Genomic DNA, 26,262 nt, shown 5'->3' with positions numbered 1-26,262 from the left:
TGTTTTCTCGATTAATCAGTTGGTTGTTTGGTCCATAAAATGTCTGAAAATTGTGAAAAATATTGATCATTGTTTCCTGAAGCCCAAGACGATGCCCTCAAATGTCTTGTTTTGTCCACAAGCCAATGATATTCAGTTTACTGTCATAAAGTAGTAAAGAAACCAGAAAATATTCACATTTGAGAGGCTGGAATCAGAGAAATTTGACCCTTTTTTCTTAAAAAATTACTCAAACCAATAAATCTATTATCAAAATAGTTGGCGATTAATTTAATAATCGATCAATATTTGTTCCAGGTCTTGTTATTTTAGAGAAAATGTGTATGTGCCTGACTTAAGCCACTTTAAAGCCATAAAATGTAACATTTCTGCCTTTAAATGCCTAAAAACACAAGACCTGTTACATATTATGTTGAGTTGTGTACTTACACATTATCCCTCATTAGTATAATGTAAAGTCAGATTTTCATCTCCAGTGGTTGTTGTCGATAACAACTTCAATGATCCCACATCACATCCCACTTCACAACATCATCAAACTACATCTTTTGTTATTGTTTTAATGTGAGAAACTCCTAGCAGCAGGACTTACATATTGTGCATTTAAACCATGTGCTAAAATGTCTCTCTGTATGTCTCCATCAGAGCCAGTACCGCTTTGTATGTGAAGCCATCCTGAAGGTCTACGAGGAGGGTCTGGTCAAACCACTCAAGACCGCCATCTACCAGCAGAGAGAGAAGGTGGACGAGGAGCGGGAGGAGGAGAAGAAGGAGCAGCAGAAAGCAGGTGAAGCAGAAAAGACGACGACAGTGGCAGGAGCGGCGACTGAGGAAGGGGAGGCGGCCGTGGTGGAGTTGCTAGAGGGAGGCCTGGACGAAGAGGACGATGATGACGAAGAGGTGGAAGTGCTGGATGTGGGGGAAGTGACAGAAGATGGGGAGGAGGAGGAGGAGGACGAAGAGGAGGAGGAGGAGGAGGAGGACGAAGAGGAAGTGGAGGAGCCAAGCGTTGCGAGCGCCACCAGCGTGACCAGTGAGACCAGCGTGAACCCTGACCCCGATCCCGCAAACCCGTGACTTTTGACGGGTCGACGGGGGTCACCGGGAGGAGGCCGGGTGGCCGGAGAAGAGAACAAAAGCACTGTTGCACTTTATGCTGACAAAAAAAAAATGGAAAAAAGGACAAACAAACGAACAAACGTGAAAATCATGGACAAGCTAGAATAAAAAAAGAAATCCAGCTGTGTTGAATAGGTACCATTAGGGGATATTGTATGTTCAGGGTAAAGAAAAAAAGTATTCAAAGATGAAAAGATAAAAGAACGAGAGAATAAAATGTGGATGGGGAATTGCTGTAGTGCCATAAGTACGAAGGGGAAGGGCTGCCCCCCTCGATGGAAAGCTTTTTCCCCTCAGTTTTATTTCCCCCTAAAGGGTCGCCCTGTCCCCTTCTGAGCGAGTCTGCCAGACGGACCTGCCTTTTTTTTAGTGTCCTTTTAGCTGATAAAGAGATATACCTTATCTTTTGTTCCTCAGAAAGAGTATTTATTGTGTTTTAGTTTGTGTCAAACCCTGTCCACTGAACAAAAAAAACTTGTATGTTTGTTTGTATGAATCTAGAGCTTCATGCTTTCCTGATTAAATCTTAGGTAGTTAAGTAGTGCGATTCCTCTTCTTCTAACTACTTCTTAATTTCTTTTTTGCTTTTCGTGGAAAAAAAAAACAGTGATTTAATTTATTGTACTTGGTTTTTATCTTTCTCAGCTTTCTTGTCTAAGGGTCTGACAGCACCAGACTGGCAGATGGACACCTGAAAGCACTTTGTGTCTCACCTCTTGTTCAATGCTGTGGCAAGTTGTATTCTTTATCCTGCTTTGTGCTGTGTTTTTGAGCTTACAGACACACGCGTGCGCGCTCTGAAGCGGCCGTCGTTTGGCGTGGTGAAGAACATAACTGGTTTACAATCACTCAGGGCCTGCGTTCACTGGGCACCTCTCTTCCACCTCTGTACTGGTCACAGCGGGCTACTCGCGCTCCACGACCGCAGACCTCTCACTGTAAGACACAATGAGCAGTGATTGATTATTCAGCGCAAAATTGTCCTCACATCGCAGGTTGAATTCAACACAAGAACATAAGAGAGGCCCCAGTAGACACACGGCCTCACTGAGTTACAATCTAAGCTATTTCCCAGCCGTCGTGGCTGATGAAGCTAAGGAACAAGGCTGAGGTCAGTTCATTTCTTTCTTCACATTCATACGCAGTCAATCAGACCTACAGCTGACTTGCAGGGGTCCCTGCTGAAGTGTCCTTGAGCCAGACACTGACGCTCTGTGGCTTCCCTCTGATTGGTTTCCCCCGAGCAGGACAACTTAAAGCAAATGCCGAAACAAACAGCGATCCTAGGTACAACCTCAACCTCCGAAGAAGTTGGAATTTTGTGTAAAATGGAAATGAAAACGGAATGCAATGATTTTCAAAACATTTTCAACTCATATTCAGTTAAGTACAGCAGACAGACAAGATATTCAGTGTTCAGACTGATAAACTTTATTGTTTTTTATAAATATGGAGTCGTTCTGTATTTGATACCTGAAACACGTTTCAAAAAATTTGGGACAGGAGCAACAAAATACTGAAAAAGTTGTGAACTGCTCAAAAAACACCTGGTTGGACACAGTTTGTCTCTGCGTCTACAAATGCAAGTTAAGACTCTACCATGCAAAGATAAAGACAACATCCAGAAACACTGCAGACTTCTCTGGACCCGAGCTCATCTGAGATGGACTGACGCAAAGTGGAAAAGTGTGCTGTGGTCTGACGAGTCCACATTTCAGATTGTTTTTGGAAATCGTGGACGACATGTCCTCTGGGCTAAAAAGAAGGACCACCAAGTGGCTTTGTAGTAAAAGAGTTCAGGTCCTAGACTGAGCTGCCTGCAGTCCAGACCTGTGTGGTGCATTATGAAGCACAAAACACAACAACAGAGACCTGGACTGTTGAGCAGCTGAAGTCGTGTATCAAGAAAGAATGAGAAAGAATCTCACCTTCAAAACTTCAAAAATTAGTGTTGTCACTACCCAAATACTGAGTGTTGATAAAAGAAAAACTGCGAGGTAAACCTGCTCCTGTCCCAACTTCTCTGAAACATGTTGCAGGCATCAAATTCAGAATGAGTGTATATTTACAAAAAACTGTATTCAATTGAATGCAGGTGTAAAATCATTGTATTCTGTTATCATTAGTGTTTTCTACAACATCCCAACTTATTTGGACTTGTGGTTGCAGATCATTAGTTCTAAAGTGGTTGAAAGCTGCTGGATTGTTTATGCAATCGGGATTAGTTTTACCCCCCCGACACACAAAACTGCTCGCTGAATTAACGTTGAACTGATCTCAACCTTAGTGTGATGCTAGAAACACGACTTTAAAGGCTCCTTCCACTGACCTCCCCACATCTGTACATTTTAACAGGAGCGAACCCAGACCTCTTCTTTGTGTGAGCGATCGCATGGCCCGGAAATAAACTCAGTTATTTGTTATAAATTTCCTCTTTGAATCCTTTGTTTTTTTTTAAGTCTCAGTGGGGGTTCAGAGGTCACTGGAGTGGGACTTTAAACCAAACTTTTTGCTGTTTTTTTTGTTTGTTTGTTTGTTTTTTTCTAAATCTGTCTGATTGTCTGCCAGAGAACACAAACAGATCATTCAACCAATACTTTCCCTTTTTTATTGATCTTTCCCAATGGTACTTCATTTTAAGGCACATGTTGCTTTTTAAGCCAAGATGACGTGTTAACGAGTGATTAAGAGACTAAGTGATGGCTTGTATTTTTAATTCACAAAACCCAGCATTGAGTTGCTCGTCGAGTCTTTGTTTTTGTCAAGCTGCCGTTGTTCTTTACATAGCGGTATGGAATGAAGCGTAGCCTCTTCATCATTTGAGATGTTTTGTTTCTGATCGGCTGCTTTGGTACCTGCTGTCATTGGCTCCTTCTTCCATGGAATCTGCTGGAAAAAAAAAACCTACTGCTGTGAGTGTGTGACAGTGTGTGTGTGTGTGTGTGTGTGTGTGTGTGTGTGTACTCAGATTTCTTTCTCTCTGTTCTTCTCCCTCCTCCATTTCTAACATATAGTTTGTTAGCTGTCTGGTCTAAGCCTGCTTGTCCGTTAACTGGAATGAAAGGTTGTGCCATAGAGCCACAAACCTAAATCTAACCAAGTTTTTCTGGAGACGGAGTCTTCTCTGAGAGTTTTTTAAGTCAGAATCTTCGCCTGTGAAACATTTCAAACCATGCTCATGCCTCCCTGTCAAACAGCTGAATCATACTTTTGCCACATTGAGAGGTGGGATCAAGAAGAGCCTAGAAACAGTTTCTCTCCTCACTTTTTTCTTTTTTTTTGTATCTCTCCTCCTGTATTGCGGCCCTCTCCCGAAATCTGCCTAAATCCTTCTCTCAGGCAACATCAGTCATTTCAGCCAAGCCCACGCAACATCCACAGTCCATTCTTCTCATTGTTCCTCTCCAGATGCCTCTCTTTTGGATCATTATACACGGATCCCACTCTCTCTGCACGGCCTCCAGGCAAATGACACATCTGAGCAGATGGGTACAGTAGCGCAGTACCAAGCTTGTTTTTATGTCCACAGAAGGACACAGTTAAGCGAGCCAATGAATGGCTGACTCAATAACTTTCAACTGGTTTTTTCTGTTTGTTTTTTTTTTCTGACAGTTCACCCATTCTTGAGAATTGGGACAAATCATGTCCAACCAAAATAACTTTAAAAATTATCACTCCTATTACACTCCAATTCCAATTTTTCCAAGATTTATATGAAATAGATGCAATTTATAAAATGTTTTGGTCTGCTGTACTTTTTTTAATTTCTAAACTTTCCCTGTGCCAGAAATCACAAAAAAATCACAATTTCAGACAATTAAAAAAGAAATGTGTTAAAGGCTTCAAAATCTAAAACTAACAAGAACTGTTGATAACGTCGCTGCAAAAATGGGCTATTAGAGTGAGCTTTGTTTTTAAATTGATTTTTTAATGAAAATGTTGGCACAGATTTCTGATTTAATCAGGCATAAAAAGGGCCAGCTATTCCCTAAGGACCCCTGTCTCACTTCCTGGTTTAAAAAAGGCAGGAATGCAGCTCAGGCACTGGTAAACTTTCTAATTTTTTGACAAATTCATTAAATAATATTGGGATCAGATGTGTCTGAACCATCAAATGTCGACTCCGTGGCCCTTCTAAATCAAAGCTAAATAAGAATTATGGTTTAAAAGTGTGTATTTTGATTAGTATTAAGAGAACTCTGAGCAACTTTTAAAAAATAAAATTTAAAATGTGAAAATGTAAAATATACTCACTATGACTAAAATGACATTAAAAATCAGACGGAGTTGACATAACTCTCAGTTCTCTTTAATAATTGAATAATGTGAACGAAATTAGTCCTTTTTATAATTTAATAACAACAATAATAATAAAATACATAAGTAGATGAAAAAAAGCTCCAACCAGTCAAAAAAGTCTTGACATGTTCCTGTGTGTGACGTCACCTCGAGCAAATGAAAATATATAAAACCTTTTGATTATACAGTTAATTAAATGACCTTGTATTTAATGCAACAAAAACATTTCCTCTGTGTTTTATATTATAATGCCACAAAAAGTTTGACCTTTTAAAATATATTTTCAAACTCCCTCAAAACACGGTTTTGTCCCAATTCTCAATAATGGGTAATAATAATGAGTCACACATTGATTGCATGCATGAGCTCATAATCAAAAAGAACAAAACCACCATTCAACCCCCCCAGTGGCTCCTTATCATCAGTTTTTGTATTCCACAGCGGGGCCAAGCCAAGTCAGACTACCACCAAAATCAAGATGATTTAACGCTGAAGGCCTCCTGATAAAGTGGCGTCCACAACAAGATCACAAAACCAAGAAAATAAACATCGGCCCTGCGGTGAAAAGTTAATAATTGATAAATCATTGGCTGCCAGAGTTTCCATCTGCACAAAATGTCCAGCGATGAGCTGTCTGTGTTCAAAGAGTCTCGTTGTTGACACATAATTGGTACTGTCTGTGCGTTTAGGGTACTGATCAAAGGTAGTTTGGAGGGACCAGACGTGGGGAGGGCTGGGGTTAGTCGTATTTTTGTAAAGATGAAAAGAACAGCTCTAGTCAGGTAGGGAAAGGACAGCACTTTGTAGAAGAAGGCTGAGTGGCAGGTAGTGCTACTGAAAAAAAATAAAGTTGGAGACATAAAGCATTGTTAAAATAAGTTGTTCTTTTTTTTTTTAATTTGTCATTTTTATTTTGTTTAAAAATAAGACCAGTAGGGAACAAGAAAAAAAGAAAAGAACTCCTAACTACACAGTGCCACTTGTTAATTTTGTGTAAATAATACTAGACCATGTAAATACAATGTTGTATATGAAAAAAAATCTTTAAAATAAAAGGGAAAATCATTTGTGAGCAGAAAGATTTTGTTTTTATTTTATTTTTGATTTTTTTTTCTCCTTTTGGATGATTCAAATGTGACACAAATGGTGTGTATTTCAAGACTGCTATTTCAAAAACTTTTTGTTTTATTTGAAACGTAATCTATAACAGCGAGTGTATATATAATGAAACACAAAATAATGAGAAATGTTTTACCGTATTATACCCTTGGTTAACTCCTACCTGTGTTATAAAAACCTTTGTCCTCAGTTGCTTGTTTCTTTCTGGTATCGTGGTTTTACGGTGCTTTGGACATGTCTATAAGCTTGATTGTGAACAATTAAAGCTTGTCTGTCAAAGCATGGAGACGTGGCTTCAGATCACCTTGCTTTTCCACACTGTAAAAGTGAGGTTGGGCAAAGTCAGAGTGAGCAGATGAAAAAGATGTCGACCAGAACTGAAGACCTCGACTAGAATCACGTATTTTAAATCTTTAGATTTGTGATGTTTGAGCCATTAGTCACAGGAGGAGGTCAAACTGCTGAATCTCCAGAGGAAATCAATAACACAGACACTCTGAAGACTTTCAAAGAAGAAAGAAAATAGTGCGAAAGTCAGGGCTCAACGATAGCAATTGCCCAGGGCAAGTGAAATGCTGTGTTGGGCAAGTAAATCCGGCAACTATTTTGATAATCGATTAACCATTGAAGTAATTTTTCAAGAGAATAGCCTGCTAAACTGACAAAAGGAGGCATTTAAAGACATCCTTTTGGACACTGAGAAGTGGTTTTCACTATTTTCTGACATTCTACAGATGCTGTATCCCTCGATTAAAGTTGATGATTAACTTCAGTGTTTAATATTATTTAATAACCACAAATAAATAAAGCAGTTTGTCTTGAAGCGAGTAGAAAATTGATTTTGGGCAAGATTATTTGGATCCCCAGTAGCTTCCACAAAGAGGTGGCTAGTCTTCCTGGGGTCCAAACGCAAAACAACAAAAAAAAGAAATCAATTTAAAATCGCACAGTATCCAATGAGGCAATAAAATTCAATATCGGTGCAAAATTAAGACAAAAAGATGAGTGAAATGACTCCACACATGAAGCAATACAAATCAGTGACCCATGTAGGAAATCAACACAAACACAATGCACCAAATAAAAAAATAAAAAATACCAAAAAAGGTTCAGAACTGCCATAATAAAATTTACATGCAATTCAGTTTTAGTTCCAGTGACTTTTTGAAGGAGTGTCTGTCTGCCTGGCTGGGCAAATAAAATAAAATAAAACATTAATATTGAATCCTGAAAGGAGGTTTTCTAAACAAACAGCTTCTCCACTGTCTTGAAATAAGCCAACCTTAAAGATTTATGATAATGTCACGTAATTTGATAGAATAAAGTACTTTTTATCCAATAATCTCCTTTTATAAAGATATTATCGAGCCAGAGGCCACAGTGGGAGTTATTACTGCACATTAAAGCCCCAAAATGAGGGGGGGGGGGGGGGGGGGGATGTATCCATTGTACTTCCAGTAATAATAAGGACCAAACACAGTTTTAACACTCATAAATGCAGAACATTCAAATCTTACATGTGATATTTATCTGTGGACAGCTGTTATATTTTCTGAGGTAAATCAGAGCTCATTGTCAGCCTACAAAAACTCAAGGAGGCTTTAAATGTATGTTTGTGTATAGATGTGGAGTACAGCTGGGTTATATACCAGCATGATGGTTTACTGGATCAGGATGAGATTTCTCGTGTTGAGGAAAAGTGTAAGTGGACATTTCGAAGGATTAAATTACCACTCTGCCATCCTCATGTACTTTAGTGATCATTCTTGCAAAATATAGTTTGTTTATATTTCCAGTAGCACCCAGAAAGAATCACATTCTGTGATTTGTTGTAGACAAAGCTTTGCAACAGCTGGGAATACTGACACGCTTCAGACGTCAGACTTTATTTAATCTTTGAAATAAATAGTTTAGTTTCATCTGAATTTATTTAGCTTATTTCAGTGATTCTGATACCGGTTTTGCAAAAACAGGTAACTCTTTCTACCAGAGTGACTCCAGTGATGTGCAGGTGTTTGTCTCTGATCACATTTTTAAACTGTTATTCCCAAACTGACCAGCAGGCGGCGCTGCTGCCAAATGGTGACGAACCACTGAATGGTTCCGATCATTGACTGAATAAAGATTTATCACTGGATCAGATTCAGAAAATGAATGAGGAGGCCAATCCTCCAACACCGGAAGTTTTTAATGTCCTGAAAACTATTAGTTATTTATATATTTAACTCAGTAGTTTTGTTTTCTCTGGCCTTGAATGAACAAATGACACTAAAACTGGATTTTTAAAATATGAACAGCCAGTGCAACTACAATAGAGTCTTTGGAGTATGAAAAGAAAACTACGAAAAGCATAGTTTAACTACACCAGCTCCAAAGAATAAAATAAAACAGACATGAAACTGAATATAATAATAACATATAATATTTTAATATTTTGATTGTTTTAAGTATTAAAATTTTAAGCAAGGTGGAATTTAAGTATTATTCTTATTTTTAAATATTTTAGAATATTACAGTTTATAATGCTTAAATGGCTTTAATATTTTTAAGTATTATAATTTTAAGTGATGAGAAATTTTAAGTATTTGGTTCGTGACATGTAAATAGTTTTTTTTTTCGAACAGGGTTGTAAAAACCGAGTTTCTACGAGTCACTGTCGGGTACGAGATGAAGTTAAACTATTTGTTAACTTGTTTTCAGTCACAGCCTCCCAGCAGCAGCAGCAGTAGGAGAACAGGGGGGTGTGTCGCTTTAAAAATGCTAATCAAGTTTTTGTTAGGGATTTAACGTGACGTCACTTCCTGCGGACAGCTTTGCCTCCTACTTTTTGTTGGGACCTGGGAGAGAAAATTATCCCGCAGAGGCAGCGAGTTGGGGAAAAAAAGCAGAAGTAAAAGAGAAGAAATAAACCATGGGACTGTACGAAGTGGCTTTTTAATCGTGTGCCATGCAGGCGGAAGTGCTTTCACCGTGAATTCATCCGAGGAGGTTTCTGTAAGTATCCCTTCATCCAAGCAAACCTCCACGGATCCACAAGTGGCTGCGGAGCAAGTGTACGTCGGATACAGAGCTGCAGGAGGCGTTTGTTTTGTTCTACGAGACACGCTTGTGGGGTCGGAGTCTTGTGTATTGCGTACGTTCGCTGCTAAGGGTTTCCTAGTGCCGTAAAACAAGCGCACACCTGTTGCTTTTGCTCAAACCAGGTACTGCAGGCCTGAATTGTGTACAATTGTGAGGCAAAAATGGTTGAATGTTTAATTTGTTTGCTTTATTAACGTTTCTAGAAGATTTCTTACACTTTGTTTAGCCTGTTAATAGATTTCAGACTTTGAGAGGCGTTTCCGGTCCGGTTTATCTTCTGACCTGTAAATACAAACACCGGCAGGTTTACACATTTTTCAAGTCGAAGAACGATAGATAACTTTAAAAAAAAAAGAATCAAACTTTGACATTATGTTTGCTCCATCTGAAACTTCTTCTTCATCCTCACTTTGCTTCATTTATTTATCGAATTGCGCACACAGTGAAGTGATGAACATTTTTGACAAACATTATAAGGTATTTTTATCTCATTAGTTCAACGTTAGCTTAGCTCTGCCATGGTATCCTTGTGATGCTAAAGTGAGTCAGAATATCCGACCGTTAACCGTTACTGTGGTTGCTGCTAATCGAGCTAACTGTGACATAATAGTTAGTGAGGCTCATAATTAAATTAACATCGACTCGGTGACAGTTATTCGTTATCTGTTCCTCCTCTCCTCAGTTTACACCAAGTGATATCCGGTGATGTGAGCTAGTTTTATCCAATATTTGAAAACTATCTTGGTTAGCCAACATTTGAGTCAGTGTTTGTCACCTGTAATACCAACTTTCAGTTTACAGACAGGTCACTGCGAGGCAAACTTTTTACCAAATGTTAAGTTAGGGATAATGTACAGTGAGCAGGTCATTATTATGAAATAAATCACGAAAGGATGAGCAATGGTCTTCAATCATCCAGCTCACTCAACATTATCCTGCTTGTTACGTGATTATGTACCAAAAATGATAATTTTACACAAAATATTAGTTTTAAAATGCTTGTAGTGACTTAATAATGATGTTATTGTTCCTCCAGAGTCTTTGATTAGAGCTTTGTCCATAGCAACCATCTGCTATAAAGAAATAACAAACTTAGAATGCTGTCATCAACCAATCAGAATCGAGTATTTAACAAAGCCATGTAATAAGACCAAATAAAAATAGCCTAGCTAGTTGCATAGTCTGGACCTAGAATATTGAATATTGGGTCAGAATAACTAAACCCGTATGCTAACGGTTACAACACACCTTACTACTCATCCACAAGTGGATGCACACTTCCATCCTACATGAAACTGCTCACAATAAAGTCTGTAGATCATCTTGAGCAATGGAGGAATGATTTCTGCAAAGAGACGTTGCTGTAGAGTTTTTCAGATGTGTAATTTTTGGCTCTTTGAGCACCACGAGCTGAACGTTATCTAGATATCTAACGTCTGAGAGAAGGCAGACATTTCTACGGCCGTTCTACTCAAAATTTGGCAACTCGCACACGCCATTCTGGAGTGAACTGTCCCTTTAATTTCAGGTATTCATGGTGGATGACTAGCTACCTGCCAGTGCATTTTTTTGTGGTCTTATAACTGTCTACCTGACAACCCCAAACCTTCATGAATAGACACTGTTTTTAAATTCTGAAGGCCTTTAAAGTTTGACAAATACAGAAAAGCATTTAATTACGGTTCCAATCCATTCAGGTTAAACAATGTCAGGGTGCTGCTATTGTGCATGTCGGCTCACTGGAAAGGCTCTGCTATGCTAAATGGAATGGGACCTTAATTCATATCATTGGTCACACCTGTGCTTACCCTACTATTTCATATCAACATGACTGTGAAATGAAAAAGCTGTGTTCACCTCTTTTATGTGTTAATATCTACCGTCTTCTCTTACAGGTGTGGTAGTGTGACCCTCCCTCTCCCCCATCATGCTGAGTTTCCTGCGCAGGACGCTGGGGCGACGCTCCATCCGGAAACATGCAGAGAAAACCCGGTTACGGGAGGCCCAGCGTGCCACGACACACATCCCTGCTGCTGGGGATGCAAAGTCTATTATCACCTGCCGCGTTTCCTTACTGGACGGGACAGACGTCAGTGTCGACTTACCGGTAAGGAGAGTAGCTGCTGCAGTTTCAGATTGTTTGTGTTCAGTGCGCCATAGTGCGCATGTCCACTAACCAGATGCTTGTTGAGCTGCAGCCATTATTTAGGAGGATGTCCATTCTTATGTACTTGATTATAAAGAACAGCAGCGGGTCACGACATTTGGAAGGACTGTCAGAAGTGACTGTTTAACTTGAGAGTTGCAGCAAATTCAAAAAGTTTCTGTCGTGCGGCTGAAAACGTCAGGTACTGGTACTGCCAGGGATCTGTACTAAACAAAGATGTTTTCTGAAGGCTAGAGAATGATGTGTTGGCCAGGACACCTCTGCAGCACCACAGTACTTAATTTAAAAGGCTATTTTTACACACATTTCACCTTTAACCAATACTGCGCATCCTTCAATTTGAAAATTGCAGCAGACCATATTGCAATTTCACTTAAATTTCAATTAATTGTTCAGCCCTAGTAAGCCCTGCATTTTACCCAAAGTTGAAAGTTTTTCAACTCTTTGAAAGCAGAAAAAAATGTCAGACGCTCAGCGTTCAGTGCAGAATAGATGCTTAGCGCCTCGTCACACTGCCGGCGTTTGCAGCAGATTATTAATATTCTGCATTCCTACTGGAGACAACTCAAAAAAAATCACTCTGCTCAGGAAAAATGCTTTGGTGGACACATCACCCAAAAGTAGTCGAGGTAAATTCTGTTCAGGTTAACTGCTTGGTCAGTGATGACACTTTAATGATCTTAGAGAAGGGAAAATGCAAGGCATTAGAGAAAAAAAAGTTTTTTATTTTTATTTTTTTTATCTTTGTTCATATGTCAGTCAACTCTCTCTTGCTAATTCTTTAACTGGGCAGTAAGGCTTGTTTGTGTGTTAGATAGAAATGGAGACATAGTGAGACCAGACCTGAACCAAAAGATGATTGATTTTTGAACAGGCATGTGAACCCATAGACTGTGTCTTGTAATGGACGTCCCGGTGTCTCTACTGGTCCTTTAAGTCTGTGTTCTGTTCTGGTCCGTTTAAGAGGACAGTTAATGCTCGCCAAATGGATTATACATTCAAATCGCTGGCGAAAGGGCGTCACACTATAACCAGCAGTGTTCATGTGGAAAGCGAAAGCGTAAGAGATGTACTAGTGACCAGTGTGTGCCTGTGTCAGTAGAGCAGTCTTTTTAAGCTTGTGTAGTGTGTGTGTGTGTGTGTGTGTGTGTGTGTGTGTGTGTGTGTGTGTGTGTGTGTGTGTATGGTAGCATTGCTGATCACCTGTAATTCCATGATCCTCTCTGGAGAACACACTTAATCACATGACAGCATCACATGACATGTTGGGCTCATCACCAAGCGGACAAAGAGCAGAACTTCACTCTCTCCACTTCTTCCTCTCTTGTCTGTCTTTCTTCTTTGCCTTTTACCTCTTTTTCTTTTTTCTCATGTTATTTGTTTGCCTGCAACGATGACTCTTACACAAACACCAGGCTTCTGTAGGGAAATACATGTTGTAGTTTTTAAGTGTGATTTAAGAATGTAGTGACTATAAATTTAGAGCCATGGACATGGATATCTGGAAGTTTTTTCCCTCATGTGATCTTTATTTTTGCTTGGCTCACAGGTTTTTCTACTTTGTTTCCGCTGACATTCCATGTGTCAGATCTGCAGCATTCCAGTGAGGCCTGTCTGATATCTAACTCTCCTGTATGACTCAACCTTATCTTGAAATCTAGCAGTCTGGCATAAATTATAAGGGAGTTGTGTTGAAGAGTCTTATTAGTTTAAAAGAGATGCTGTGTACTTGTTAGAAACTGTATTTTATTATGCTGTTTTTTGTAGACTGTTGTAATATGAGCTGGCAGGTAGCTAGTACCTAATACCTGACATTAAAGGGACAGTTCACTCCAGAGTGGTTGGTGCGAGTTGCCTGAATTTTGAGTAAATCAGCCATAGAGAGGGAGTTAGGTAGTTGCTTGAGGCTCAGTCCACATGTATATGGGTATTTATAAAAACATAGCTTTTTCTATGTGTTTCATCCACACACAAATGCAGTTTTATGTCACTGAAAATGTTTTTAAAACACCTTTGAAAATGAAGCTGCTTAAAAATGTGGCTTTTAGTGTTTTTGTGTAGACCAGGAGTTTTTAGCTTGTAACGTCATAGGGTGCACCACTGTCTCCTTTATTTGACATCAGTGTGTGCTGCAATCTCCATGATTATCCCGTTTGTTTACACGAGGGGTTATTTTGTGCAGCGGGGGGAATGACGAGAAAACTTTTGAATGGTCAACCTGACTTCAATGAAAGATGACATCCGCATGTGGAAGGAGCAACAATAAAAATGAGCCCCGTGGATGTACGTAGTATTTACCTGGGTGACTTTGGAAAGCTACAATTGCATTTGCACTATCTCTGCAAGTTGTTTCAGTCATCATCCGACAAGTCTGTAAGGCCATGACTATCTTCCTGTGTCCAGACTACATCAAAACACAGAGTACCGAGCTCGAAGTGAAGGATCTTGTTGTCAATTTCTTCCAAACACACAGTATGACAATGATGGGGAGCAACAGACTGTACATCTAATTAAACTAAACCCACAGACTGCATCGACAGAAGTGAGAAACTTTCTTTGTTTGGGCCAAAGTTTGCTGGTATGTGACAGCTTTGGTTAACGTGTTGCTGTTGTGTTCATTTTGGTTGTTTGTGTTTATTTTAGCATTAACCTCACCAGTTAATTAAATTACTTTATTTCTGTCAGTGTTTAGCGGTGCAGCTAGATACAGACTTAATATATTAGGTGTAAATTGGTTTGTTATATGTAATGTTGTACATTAACAGAATGGATGTTTTATTGTCTGTATGTGGACAGACACAAAAGGACATTGAAGGTAAAATGATGAATGAGAGAGACTAAAATAGATGCTGCTGATTTTTTTAAAAATAAAAACAGCATCATCTAGGAGGATCCTGCGAACAGCAGCCAAGTCTTTCCGTCTCATCATTACAATCTGCTGCTTGTTTGCAACAGCATGCACACACCCAGTGTAGGTGAATTTTCATGTCATATACATTTTTGGGCGTGTTAATATGGACAGGTTTTTTTCTGAAATGGTGTTAAAACACTTGTCTGGAGGGAGATTGTTTTGGTCTTAAAACAGCATTTTTAAAAATGCCTGTGTTCATGTAGACGAGGGTTAAATCAGGCAGTGATACTTACACTAAGTAAATGGAAACAAATCAACTAGTATTGCAGAAGTGTGTACTAGCTCATTGAGTAAGAATGCATAAACATAAATCACGTCACACATTTTTGAGGCTGTCTGAGTTAACAGCCTGCCAAATCATTAACATGTAATGTAATCCTTCCTATCAGCTCAGTTCTGTGTGCGTAGAGAAGGTGGACTCATTGTCATTCAGTCTTGTTATCTGCTCACACTGTTCCTCTGTGTTGCTGGACAGAAATGATTACTGAAAATTTTCTGGCTTTTTTTTAAAGGCTTTTTCACCAGCGTTGGTGGTTCTGATTGTTTAATTAGCCATTTTATTGATGGAGCTAATTGAGTTTGTCTTAGCGTAAGTGTAGTTTCACGCCTAAAAACTCTCCTGTGTTTGCCTGAAGGAAGTTTTACAATTCAGTTGGATTTCTGAATGCATTCCAGCAGGGCTCTGGCCTCACTTTTTTGTGCTCCACCTCCCCCAGACCTAGGTAACTTAAGCAAACTCCTCTGTCTTATCATCCAGCTATCTCTAAGTGATAACACATTAATAGAAACACACCAGTCAGGAGCATTGCTCTGTTTGAATTCTCTATCTTTGAGATATCCACTGCATTCATGATAACACTGCCAGCAGCACTTCAGCACACCTTCAAAAGAAGAGACTTCAAGAAAAGATGACTTTTTTAGGACGGTAGCACTTAATCGTTTAAAGCTTTATATATAAGATGTACAGCTGCAGATAAAGATTAGACTACACTAATATTATTAGTATTATAACATTTGTAGAAGTAGATTCCAGTGGTGGCCGCGTAAGATTGTTTCTGAATCAGGTGATGGATGTAATCATTTGTACCATTCACATCACATGTTTATCTAATGAAATATTCTGCTTCAGTCCATAATTGTTGGTGTTTAGCCTTTCAACATTTTCTCTGTGGTGAAAAAACTGTTTGCTCTCCAGCTTGTGACCACAAACGGAGGCATGTACCTGTATTAACTGGACAGTCTAACACTGTTCATTCCAGTTGTTTTGCCAAACTGACAGGTTGTGTTCATCAAAGAAAGAAAGCAGATTTAATAAAAATGGCTCATTTAATCCAATGAATCATTTAATTTAAATTGAGGATTTTGTTCAAGATTTTTTTTTTAGGATGATTGCATCCCAAAAATATGACAGTTTATTTGTTGTATAAGGAACACACCATCACGTGTCTGATATTTGAGATTAAAAGTTTACTTTTTCAGAACAGGGAAGATGGGTAACAGCACTGATATCTAGTGGTTGGGGGTTTAAACACACATGCATGAAAATCACTCACCTTTCGGCGAAATTCACCGTTTTGAATCCAAAATAGGTGACCTACATGAATCGTGTAGATCCGATGAGAAAATATTAAAAGCTTTTGATGTTGATGAATGACAACTAAAATATCCTATGAAATAAACACAGACAACAATCCACCTGTAATTTCCTAATCTTAGTTTTGTTATTCTGGTTTATTTCCCTAACAGCTGACGTTTGTCTGGTCGAAATGAGTTTCTCCTTCAAAGTTAATCAAATCCAGCGTTCTTGCTCTTTATTACACTGGAACCTGAATGTGTTGACAGTCATGTCCTGCCTGCTGAAACTGGAGAGACCACTTTGTTAAGGCAGCACATTTACATCACCATTAAAACATGGCGATGCTCAGTTAGTTTAGTTTTCCTGAGGTCGTAGGACAGGGTCTGCCACATTGTCTACAAGCAGTGTAGAAAAATAACATGCTGAAACGTAGGACAGGAATGAGAAGTTTTTGTGATCAAGGCCTTATTTTTTGTTGTTTGTGTATGTGTGCACTTAATGTGGAGTTTCCAGTATAGAAGATCCAGATGAAAATGATTTTCCCCTTTGCAGTAGAACAGTGAAATTTTGTTGTACTATTTTGTCTGATCTGCTCGCTGGGTAATAAGGGAAACTGAACTGTTATTGGAGGAACAGTGTCAGTATAGCCAAACCCTCTGACAGCAGAAAGGGAAGCTGAGCAGCTTTTTCAGGGAAGCATTATAGCTCCCCACTATCTGTGTTTCAGCCTGATTTATCATTTAGTTAAACAGTCTCTGAGAAAAAGTTCAGCGTAGCACATTATTAGCTTTAGCTGGCAGTTTTTCTTTGCGTTAAGTGCAGCATATGGTGTAAAAGCCTCTCGGCATTGTGGGGAAGGAGTGATGATATCTGTAAAACAGAATTGCTGTCAATGAAAAAGACTATGGGCTGGCAGAAATTTGGGGGACCCCCTGCTAAATGGTTCAGTTTGTTTTTCTTTCTAATAAAAGGTGGTTGTAAATAGGCAACCCCAGTCAAAAACTGAATAGGACTGATTCACATGCTTTACTGGCTTTCCAGCTGTGTGGGTGTCCCCGGTATGAGAGGCCACCCAAAGCTGTCTCCTAGGGATACCTCTGTTTGACAGCATCCATGTCCATACATAATTCCACACAGCCTTATGATTCACATTCCTTTCTTTAAATGTATTTACTTCCCTGTCTTTTCACTTGATCCTCCCCCGCTCCCCATCCTACAGCCACCCACACTGTCTGTCACCTCCTCCAACTTCCTTTTCACTTGTTGTAGATTTGTAGCCCAGAAGAAGAGTTAAGCACATGCACACTTAATTTCTTTTTACATACAAATTAAGTCTCCCTGTTGATGATAGCATCACTTATTATTGGTTGAAAAGCTGAAAGTTGAAAATAATTTATAATAATAGTAGACTTTTGTGCTATTTCTCCATCCTTTGTTTAACTCGTGCTGACACTGTAGGTAAACACTGTTGGTAAATGTGACATTAAAGTGCAGGCATCATATGAAATGACCCTATACAAACTGCAACAGAAACCCTTTCAACTCGTCTAGTTTCATAAATATGTCATGTCTAATATATCAGAAATGTTAAGGAATCCAAGTGTACAAATATAAAAATCCAAAGGTGAAACGGCTGAAAAGTCTGCCACGATAGTAAAGTTTCATATTGGTAGATATTGATAATTATCTATCATGTAGGTGGTGACTGATGATAAAATAAGTTTGCTGTATTACTGTTGGTCAGTAAGGCATTCCTGCAGTTTACACAACATGGTGCTCTGGTAGATGTCCATTCATCCATATCCAGGGGGTTTGATCACAGTGACAGCCGGCCGAGCGTGTCGTCCCTGTCCTCAGCAAGGCTTTCCAGTCGCTCCGCCCCAGCTGGAGCGTTTTTACTCTGAGCTCCCTCCAAAAGTCAGGGCCCATCAAACTCTAATAGTAGTTGCCACAGCAGCAAACTGACCTGTCCTTCATTATCTGCACTCATTTTGTCTCACTTGTCACTCCACGCTGTTTGTTGTCTCATGTGTCAGTCCAGGCTGTTTCTCATCTGTCAGTGCGGCAACCAAACTTCACCCTCTAAAATGATTGGCTGTTTGCTTGTCACTCGCTGTATGCAGCATTATGCAGGGATATGACGGGCTGTATTCGTTATTTGATTTCATGGTTGCTGATAGATATTGCTGTTGTTTTATTGCCCAGGCCTGTGTAGGGTTCAGTATTGTCCACAATCAACATGAGACATGGAGTTGGATGCAAAAAGCAAATTCTTAACCCTTGAATGCATATATGGGTCAAAATGACCTATTGGGTTTGCTTTCTTTCTTTTTCCTTTTTACAAGGTTTAAAATTCACTAGTGCTAATATATTAATTTGTGCACCAGTTGGTACTAATTTGACTACCACAGATATTTTAAAAGTAATATCAAAGTGCTATTTTAAGTGATATTTAAATAATTTTGTTTAAAATTTATGCTAATCATTGCCAAAGTTTATATGGATTAGTGCCAGTGTGTGTATGCTTTTATATAAGTACAGTAATAAAGTAAAGTTGATTTAGATTTGTTATTATTTTAGGAAGTGAAAAACGTATCTGGTTAAAAAAAAGCCTTTGAACAACATTTAGAATCTGTGGCCAGTCTGTAATAATCCAAACAAGCTGTGGGGCCGATGGATTGCTGGGACATGTTGTCACCTTTTGTCTCATGTTGGATTAGTGTTATTTGCACACAGTGACTGCATTACTTTAAATTGATGCATCAGTGAGGACAGACAGAAGATTGCTTTAACTTTTCTCTCACAGTTTAGTGGGTAAACACGACCCTACATTTATAGGGTAAGGTGTATTGTTCCCAGTGAGGACGGCCATGCCATAAATGCTTTAAGAGAACAGTCAAGTGTGTCAAAGAATCCACCAAACCACCTGATTATCCTTCTTAAAATCCCCAAGTCTTCTCCCTCATCCTAGACATTGTGTTTTGGTCCTTTTAAAATGGATGCATTACGGCGCTGGTTGGTTTAATGGACTTGTAAGTTGCTGCAGATGAGAGCATCAGCTAAATACCTCAATTGTCACTTAAGTATTGTGACACAGTGTCTGAGAGACGGAGCTGTGTGCTCGCAGGCAGGCAGAAAGACCGCAAACAGCTGAACAATACTGCAGGCAGTATAACAAGGCCTTGGGTGAGCGCACACACACACACACACACACTCACAATGAGTCCTTTGTACTCTCTCCCTGGGTACTGTAGGGGTGCGGTATGCCTTGTCAACTATGCCAGCTAGCATGGGGCCAGCCCCCCCCCCCCCCGAGCTGCCCAGGAGCTCTCCTGTGTGTGTGTGTGTGTGTGTGTGTGTGTGTGTGTGTGTGGGACAAACGGGGAAACTTCTAGAGTCCCTGTGCCCCTCTCCTTACCTCATCCAGTTTCTTTATCTGTGATTTGTTTTGATACCACGTGTTCAAAACTATAAAATATCCATTTATTCTTGTATCAGAAGACCTCAGTTCAGTTCATTCTTTTTTGTTGTGCCTGCAGTTTGGCAGCGTTGAGAGACTTTTTCTGTACCGGGACTGTGTGCAGGTTCTTAATGTCCACATGAAACTGAAACCAGAGTCGGGTTGGGCTGACATACGATGCCATCATCCATAGTCATCGACCACTGAATACTCTACCATCGTAACATTGTGCTGTAAAAGCCTTCTGTGTTTCAGATAGTGTGTCCCGCAGAGTTGTGGCCTAAGTTCTGTTTGAAAATGAAAATAAGCCGTTGCTGCTGTTCATTGCACGTTTCCATGTCATGTTCATTGTTTTATTTTAAACACAATGAAGTTACAGACATATGGTGCAAAGAAGAAAACCCTTTTAGACCCAGCAGTGATATCATTGTTGTTGACATCGTCATTTGATAAACATCGCCCAAACCTAAATCAGTTGCTCCTGGTTATTGATGTTTCCTGTAAAAGCAATAGCCAAATTATGTATAGATGCTGCATAGACCAGTTCAGCTTGTTGCTGCATTTCTTCATCATAGTCTAGCCAGCTTATTGGTTAGGGCAAGACTGACCTGTGAACACAATACGTGTAAATGGGGAGCTGCAATTTTTCTGGATAAAATGCACTATAACATTTTTTAATCAACCAGTCTCAATGATTTGTGTAATATTCAAGCATTTGTGATTTACATGGAGTAACTTTTTTTGCTTACTCCAAGGAAAAAAATAGCATATTTTCTGTGATTTTAATATAAATATACAAAGAAATTGATTTTTTGGTAGTTCATTTTGTCATATATCATTAAATATTTGCACAGTTTAACTGGGGATGTTATCTTAAAGGGTTAAAATGCATTTTTCATCTCCTGTCAACTTATGAAACAGTAAAAAGTAAGCCATACTTGGTGCTTAGTTAAAATTACAGATAATTTTATTATATTATAAATACAATGCAGCTGCAGTCTGATCTTGGATGGCGTCTTTTCCTAACATACTGAAGGGACCACTGAGCCAGATGATCACATGATGATCCAGCCACCCCACTTCCCTCAGCTCCTCAGCGTCGGGGGCACTTCAGCCCCTGTTACCATGGTAACCCTGTTGCTGTGCCTCATGGTGGGGTTTGGAAGTTGGATGCCTGTGTGTGTGTGAGTGAGTGTGTGTGTGAGAGTGTGTGTGAGTGTGTGTATGAATGCACATGTGAGAGAGAGATCTCCCAGGCAGAACACAGGCAGTAACTGGTACGGCCTTGTCAGAAAGGGCAGTATGTTTCAAACCTGATGTACTTCATGTTAATATTTTCTCATATCTCTCTATTCAGATCCATGAAACACAAATCAGTACATTAATGTGTACCACCATACACATGTAAACCACCATGTGTAGGGATGTGTACGAGAATACGAATGTACAGGGGTCAGAAAGAAAATTTATCTTCAGGATTCAAAAGCTTTATTGTCATCTGCAAGAATAAACAAGTTACCAGTGCAATGGAATTCTCTTTACCAGGTGCCATCAGTTATTCTGTTTGTGAATATAAAAATAAACTAGAAATTTGAGTTTAATAAATCAAAAAAAGTCAGAAAGAAGATGATAAACAATATGAAAACAACATAACAGTCATGTAAGAAACAGTGCAGTTTAAACCAGAACAAGAAGAATAGAGCAGAATAAAAACAGTATGAAAGTCTGTGGTCTTGTAAACTTAACTGCAGTTGACTATTACCATTAAAACTGATCAGACACCCACATGAAAACTAAGAAGTTTCCCTTTCAGCATCCCAAATGTTGGACATGAGAAGCACAGTCATATTGCAGATGACTTTATCGTAAAGAAACCTGAGGTTTTGAATGCCAGTTTATTCAGGACTCTTTTGACTTCTGACATATTTATCATCCTGAGAAATTTCTCTTTAATATCACTAGTTTACACCTTGGTGTTTTCTTCTCTCTAGGTGAGACAGTTTTTCACTCAGATACCTGAGTCCTGTGTTTGTTTCTTTGTTTCTCTAATCAGAAAAAAGCCAAAGGTGAGGAGCTGTTTGACCAGATCATGTACCATCTGGACATTGTAGAGAAAGACTACTTCGGACTGCGCTTCATGGACTCAGCACAAGTTCCGGTAAGGATGGCCACACACTTTACACAGCAGTATCTTATTATTTTAACTGTTTCCTGTGTTGTAGCTTTGTTTCTTTACCATACTGTTGGTTGCAGTGTTGAACTAATCAACATTTTAGTCATCAGTACTGTTATTTTACATTTCATCATTCTGGGCAGTCGTCTCAGCTGCCGTTCACAGCCAGACTTCAGATTTCAGCCCAAATCACTACTTTGAAGGAAGGCTTGAGGCAGGGACTTTCCATTTCACTGAATGGGCTAAAAGGATTGGTTATGGGACTTTTGTCAGCTGTGGGAGTCAGGCTGTGCTCTGAGACAAACCGTTTTATGTCGCTGGTCTGCCAGTGACCCTGTTCCTTCACCCTGATACTCTGTGAAGGCCATGGAAGAAGGAGGGAGAGCTGGTGGGAGGAAAGATGAAGCTGAAGGGAGGGACACAGAGGGGAGGGGTGGAGGTAGAGAATCAAAAGGGTGGAAGAGAGAGAAGGAGGGGAGGGCTGCAGTAAGGAATGTGGGGGAGAGGAGAGTAGAGAACGCTGCGAGTTCCTCTGTTATCTCTCTCTGTCTCTCTCTCTCTCTGTAACTTACACACACACAGACACACACCACCTCTGCTTGACATTTTTCATGCCTCATAGAGCCTGAACCTCCAAGAAGAATTACAGCACAGAGCAGAACACTGACTTTAGTGTTTGTCAATGTGTGCCTGTGTGCATGTTGACAAAGAACCTCCCAGCATTCAACTTTTCTTTAACTCAGCTGTCCACTTTTGTGCTTTGTTTTATGTAGTTTGTTTTTTGTTTTTTTTTACATTTTAACTAATATTTAATCCTTGTAAATTGAATGAAGGCTGGTGCTGTGAGAAAAAAGACATTACTTGTTTTTATGAACTTTTATCACCTTTATGTTTTTTCAGCACTGGCTTGATGTGACAAAAAGTATCAAAAAGCAAGTGAAAAGTAAGTATACAGAGACCCTGTCTCTACCCACCCCTCCGTCCCCAAACATGCATAATTACTTGCTGCATATCAAATCATCAGTTCACTGATTTATAATTCATTTTTTGTGAATAATAAACAGACTAGTTGAGTACATTTTCATCCTGGTGTTTAGGTTATTACATTATATGATAACAGTTACTCAGCTGTCACTTTAATCTGTGTTGTAGTTGGTCCACCATACTGCCTTCACATGAGAGTAAAGTTTTACTCGTCAGAACCGAACAACCTGCATGAGGAGCTCACCAGGTGAGTGAAGCCACAGCCTGTTGCACTTTGCCCAGTTTACTGGGGCTTTTTGGGGTTGTTTATTTTGTCAAAGCTGTTCAGGGATTTACGATAAAGTAGGTTCTTTCTTGTGTGTGTGTGTGTGTGTGTGTGTGTGTGTGTGTGCGTGCGTGCGTGCGTGCGTGCGTGTGTGTGTGCGTGTAAAATATAAGTAAAAATGAAGTGAAGTGTTTGTTTTATATATAAAAATGATAACTGTAGGGTCACTTTATCTCACTCATCAGCTTCTGTTGAAAGCATTGTAGTTTTTGCATTTTTACAATTGATTCAGAAACATCCTCCATTGTTCCATAGATTATTTCATGTTCCATAAAACTGCCAACTTTAGTCACTTTTCATGACCATATTTAACTACTTATATTTTTCTTTTCAGGTACCTGTTTGTGTTACAGTTAAAACAAGACATCCTCAGTGGCAAGTAAGTAATTTCCTGCATTTTATCTTAACTGCTGTCCACCTTGACAAGGTTCTATGCACAGAACGTTTTATCGTGGTGTTCCAGATAAATGTTCAGTGAGAAAACAGGAGAGATAGAGACAGAGAGATAATTAACAAAATCCCTAAACAATGAATGTTTTTTTTATCCTTTACTCATAGGGAACTGATCTGTTGTTCTAATAGAAGAATTATTCTGTCTTGTTATTTAACCTCTTATTTTACACAGCAGACATTTCAGTCACAGGACAGTACACTGTGTTGCCTTTCTTCATCAGTTGTTAACCTGTTAAACATGAATCCATTTGTTGTGTTGGCTGTCATGGCCATGTTACTGTAAGAGGCTTACAGGATTACATGTTGGTGAGCAGAACAGAATTATTAACAGGAGTCAGTAAGTGGACTGGGAATATTAAGTCTAAGTTTTTACCATAAAGGAATCTTTTTTTTTTTTCTTAATATTTTAATATTTTTACGTTTTTCCCGATCATTTAAACATGTTTCGTGAAACTATAACTCAATTTCTCAAAACTCTCAAAATCAAACAAAAAAGGGTTTAAAATCATTTTGTCAAAACTCCACAAATTCCTTTGAAAAATGGAAAAACTTCTCAAACTTATTCTTTCCACCAAAACGGCTGCAATTTGAATATGTCAGTTTAACCACTTGTGTGATGAAGTTAAAACACTGTCATCAAAAAACTATTCCTGTGTTTTCTGGCTTTCTGAGGCCATGTTATATACTCAGATGTATAAAACTGTGTAGAAATTGTTTCATTTTTGTCACTTAAAAGAAAGTTTAGGGGTTTTTGTCCCAAAATAGGTTGCATTTTTACTGTCTGGTGCAGTACCTACAGTATAAAGACTGTCACCATATTGTACTATAATACAACACGTGTGAATGTATCATAAATACTACATTGACACAGTCATTGAATCAGCATAAGATACAATGCATTGATGCATTCATACTGTAATCTTACATTTGATATTGGAAAACACAGATGTTATCTGTTTTGACAAAACTCACAATAATTGCACTGATACAATAAATAAAATGAAAAACTACAGTGGGAAAATGTTCAGACTGTCTTTATGTGATGAAATCTGTGCACTAATATGATTGAGTACATGGACGACCGGAGTTGGATGGATTTCATGTAAAATTTTGGCTGGCGTTCCTCCTCTTCCTCCTCCTCTTGCTCTCTTCCAATACAGCAGAGGTCACCTGAGGTCTCTGATACATTGTTGGAGAGTTTAGCAATTGAGTTTGAAGAGGTGAGATGTGAGTGAGACCAACTGGTAATTTAGGTGTGACATTTTGAAGGCCAGTGTTTTTCTGGTGAACAAAATGTGCAAAATGATGTGATTTGTGTTTAGACTTTTTCAAGAAAGTGATTTTGATCTTCTATGTTAATGAAAACAGTTGGATTTTAGAGCTTGGCTGTCTGGAGGTTTGTTGTTGATACATGAGCTTCAAGTTTTCAGACTTGTGTGCACTTTTTTTGTGTATATGCAGAAAAACTGCAGTGGGAAATGGTACCAGTGGTGAAGGATGTAAGGGATTTTGAGTTATCTGAGGCAGTGATTAAGCTTCATTGATTTTATTGTGGCTGACTCTCACCATGTCTGTATTTTCAGGCTAGACTGTCCTTTCGACACAGCAGTGGAGTTGGCTGCCTTCTCGCTACAGGGTAAGCACCCCACGCGGGTTCTCACCAGCTCTGTTTTTGATAATTGGGATCACCCCTGGAGCAGCTGCCTTTGTTTGTCCAGTGCACTGTATGAGTGATGTTTTTTTGCAGCGTACACTTCTTTTCAGAGTTGAGACGTTCACTGCACAGAGCCCCAAAAGGCCTGTGTAGAAAAACATGTTGGAGCATGGTACACTCTCACACCGGGAAGCTTGGTGATTTTCAAGTCCCTATTCTGAGACCTAGTTTCTGTTTGTCCACATAGCTTAAATCTGTTACAACCCTCCCACAAGCCCAACAAACGCTGAACCCAACCCCTACTCTGACTTTATAACTGGTGGACCCTCGTGTTCCTGCTCCACAAGAGTTTTCCTCTTTTTGAACCTGTCATGACTGTCTTTGTGAGTCACCATTGTCTTTGAGTGACTCTCCTGGCAGCATTGCTGCCATGGGCACTGAGGCACATGAACCCATCTGCTACAGTAAGACTGCAAAGCAACAAGTGGTGCAACTTTGGGTAACTACAAAAAAGAATAAGATTGCAAACACATGTGGTTGAGAGATGGATTTTCCAAACTACATTAAGGGGTAAAAATTTACATAACAAAAAGTTACTTTGTGGCCACCAAGTTTTACTCCCTTAGTGAGAGTCTTTGCCAACACTACTGATGTCACAATGCCAGAAATATAGTAGTCGATACTAATACTAATGAATTTCTTTGATTCTCCGTACCTAATTTGATACTACAGTAAAAAACAAAAACAATAATAAAATTCAGCCATTGTTGTTTGTTGCTACCTGAATTAAAAAAATCTTCTGAGCTTCAAGGACAAAAGACAGAGGGGAAAATTTACTGAGCCTGCCACAAATCACTCAGGAGAGCACGTTGCCATGTCAACCGCTTCACGCCTCCTGTCCCCGCTTGAAGCGGGCATGTCTTCATCATCCCCGAAGTCAG

General features: G+C 39.3%; 2 protein-coding genes across 2 annotated transcripts in view; both read left to right on the top strand.

The window, feature by feature from the left end:
* ptpn4a (protein tyrosine phosphatase non-receptor type 4a) overlaps positions 1-1,657 on the top strand; it is a 98,418-nt gene extending 96,761 nt beyond the window's left edge. Inside the window, exon 27 of the mRNA XM_084725543.1 lies at positions 646-1,657. Coding sequence (XP_084581669.1) covers positions 646-1,077 — 432 coding nt within the window. The 3' untranslated portion in view covers positions 1,078-1,657. The remainder of the gene's footprint in view (positions 1-645) is intronic.
* Positions 1,658-9,349: 7,692 nt separating this feature from the next.
* Positions 9,350-26,262, top strand: part of epb41l5 (erythrocyte membrane protein band 4.1 like 5) — a 49,089-nt gene continuing 32,176 nt past the window's right edge. Inside the window, exons 1-7 of the mRNA XM_084725539.1 lie at positions 9,350-9,531; positions 11,514-11,725; positions 21,786-21,890; positions 22,806-22,848; positions 23,058-23,136; positions 23,549-23,593; positions 25,251-25,303. Of these exons, the coding sequence (XP_084581665.1) occupies positions 11,546-11,725; positions 21,786-21,890; positions 22,806-22,848; positions 23,058-23,136; positions 23,549-23,593; positions 25,251-25,303 (505 nt within the window). The 5' untranslated portion in view covers positions 9,350-9,531; positions 11,514-11,545. The remainder of the gene's footprint in view (positions 9,532-11,513; positions 11,726-21,785; positions 21,891-22,805; positions 22,849-23,057; positions 23,137-23,548; positions 23,594-25,250; positions 25,304-26,262) is intronic.

This window comes from Lutjanus erythropterus, chromosome 8 (genome assembly GCF_056507025.1).
Source record: "Lutjanus erythropterus isolate fLutEry1 chromosome 8, fLutEry1.hap2, whole genome shotgun sequence".
Taxonomy (NCBI): domain Eukaryota; kingdom Metazoa; phylum Chordata; class Actinopteri; order Lutjaniformes; family Lutjanidae; genus Lutjanus; species Lutjanus erythropterus.
The sequence above is the reverse complement of the archived record's forward strand: the minus strand, read 5'-3'. Positions and strand labels throughout refer to the sequence as shown.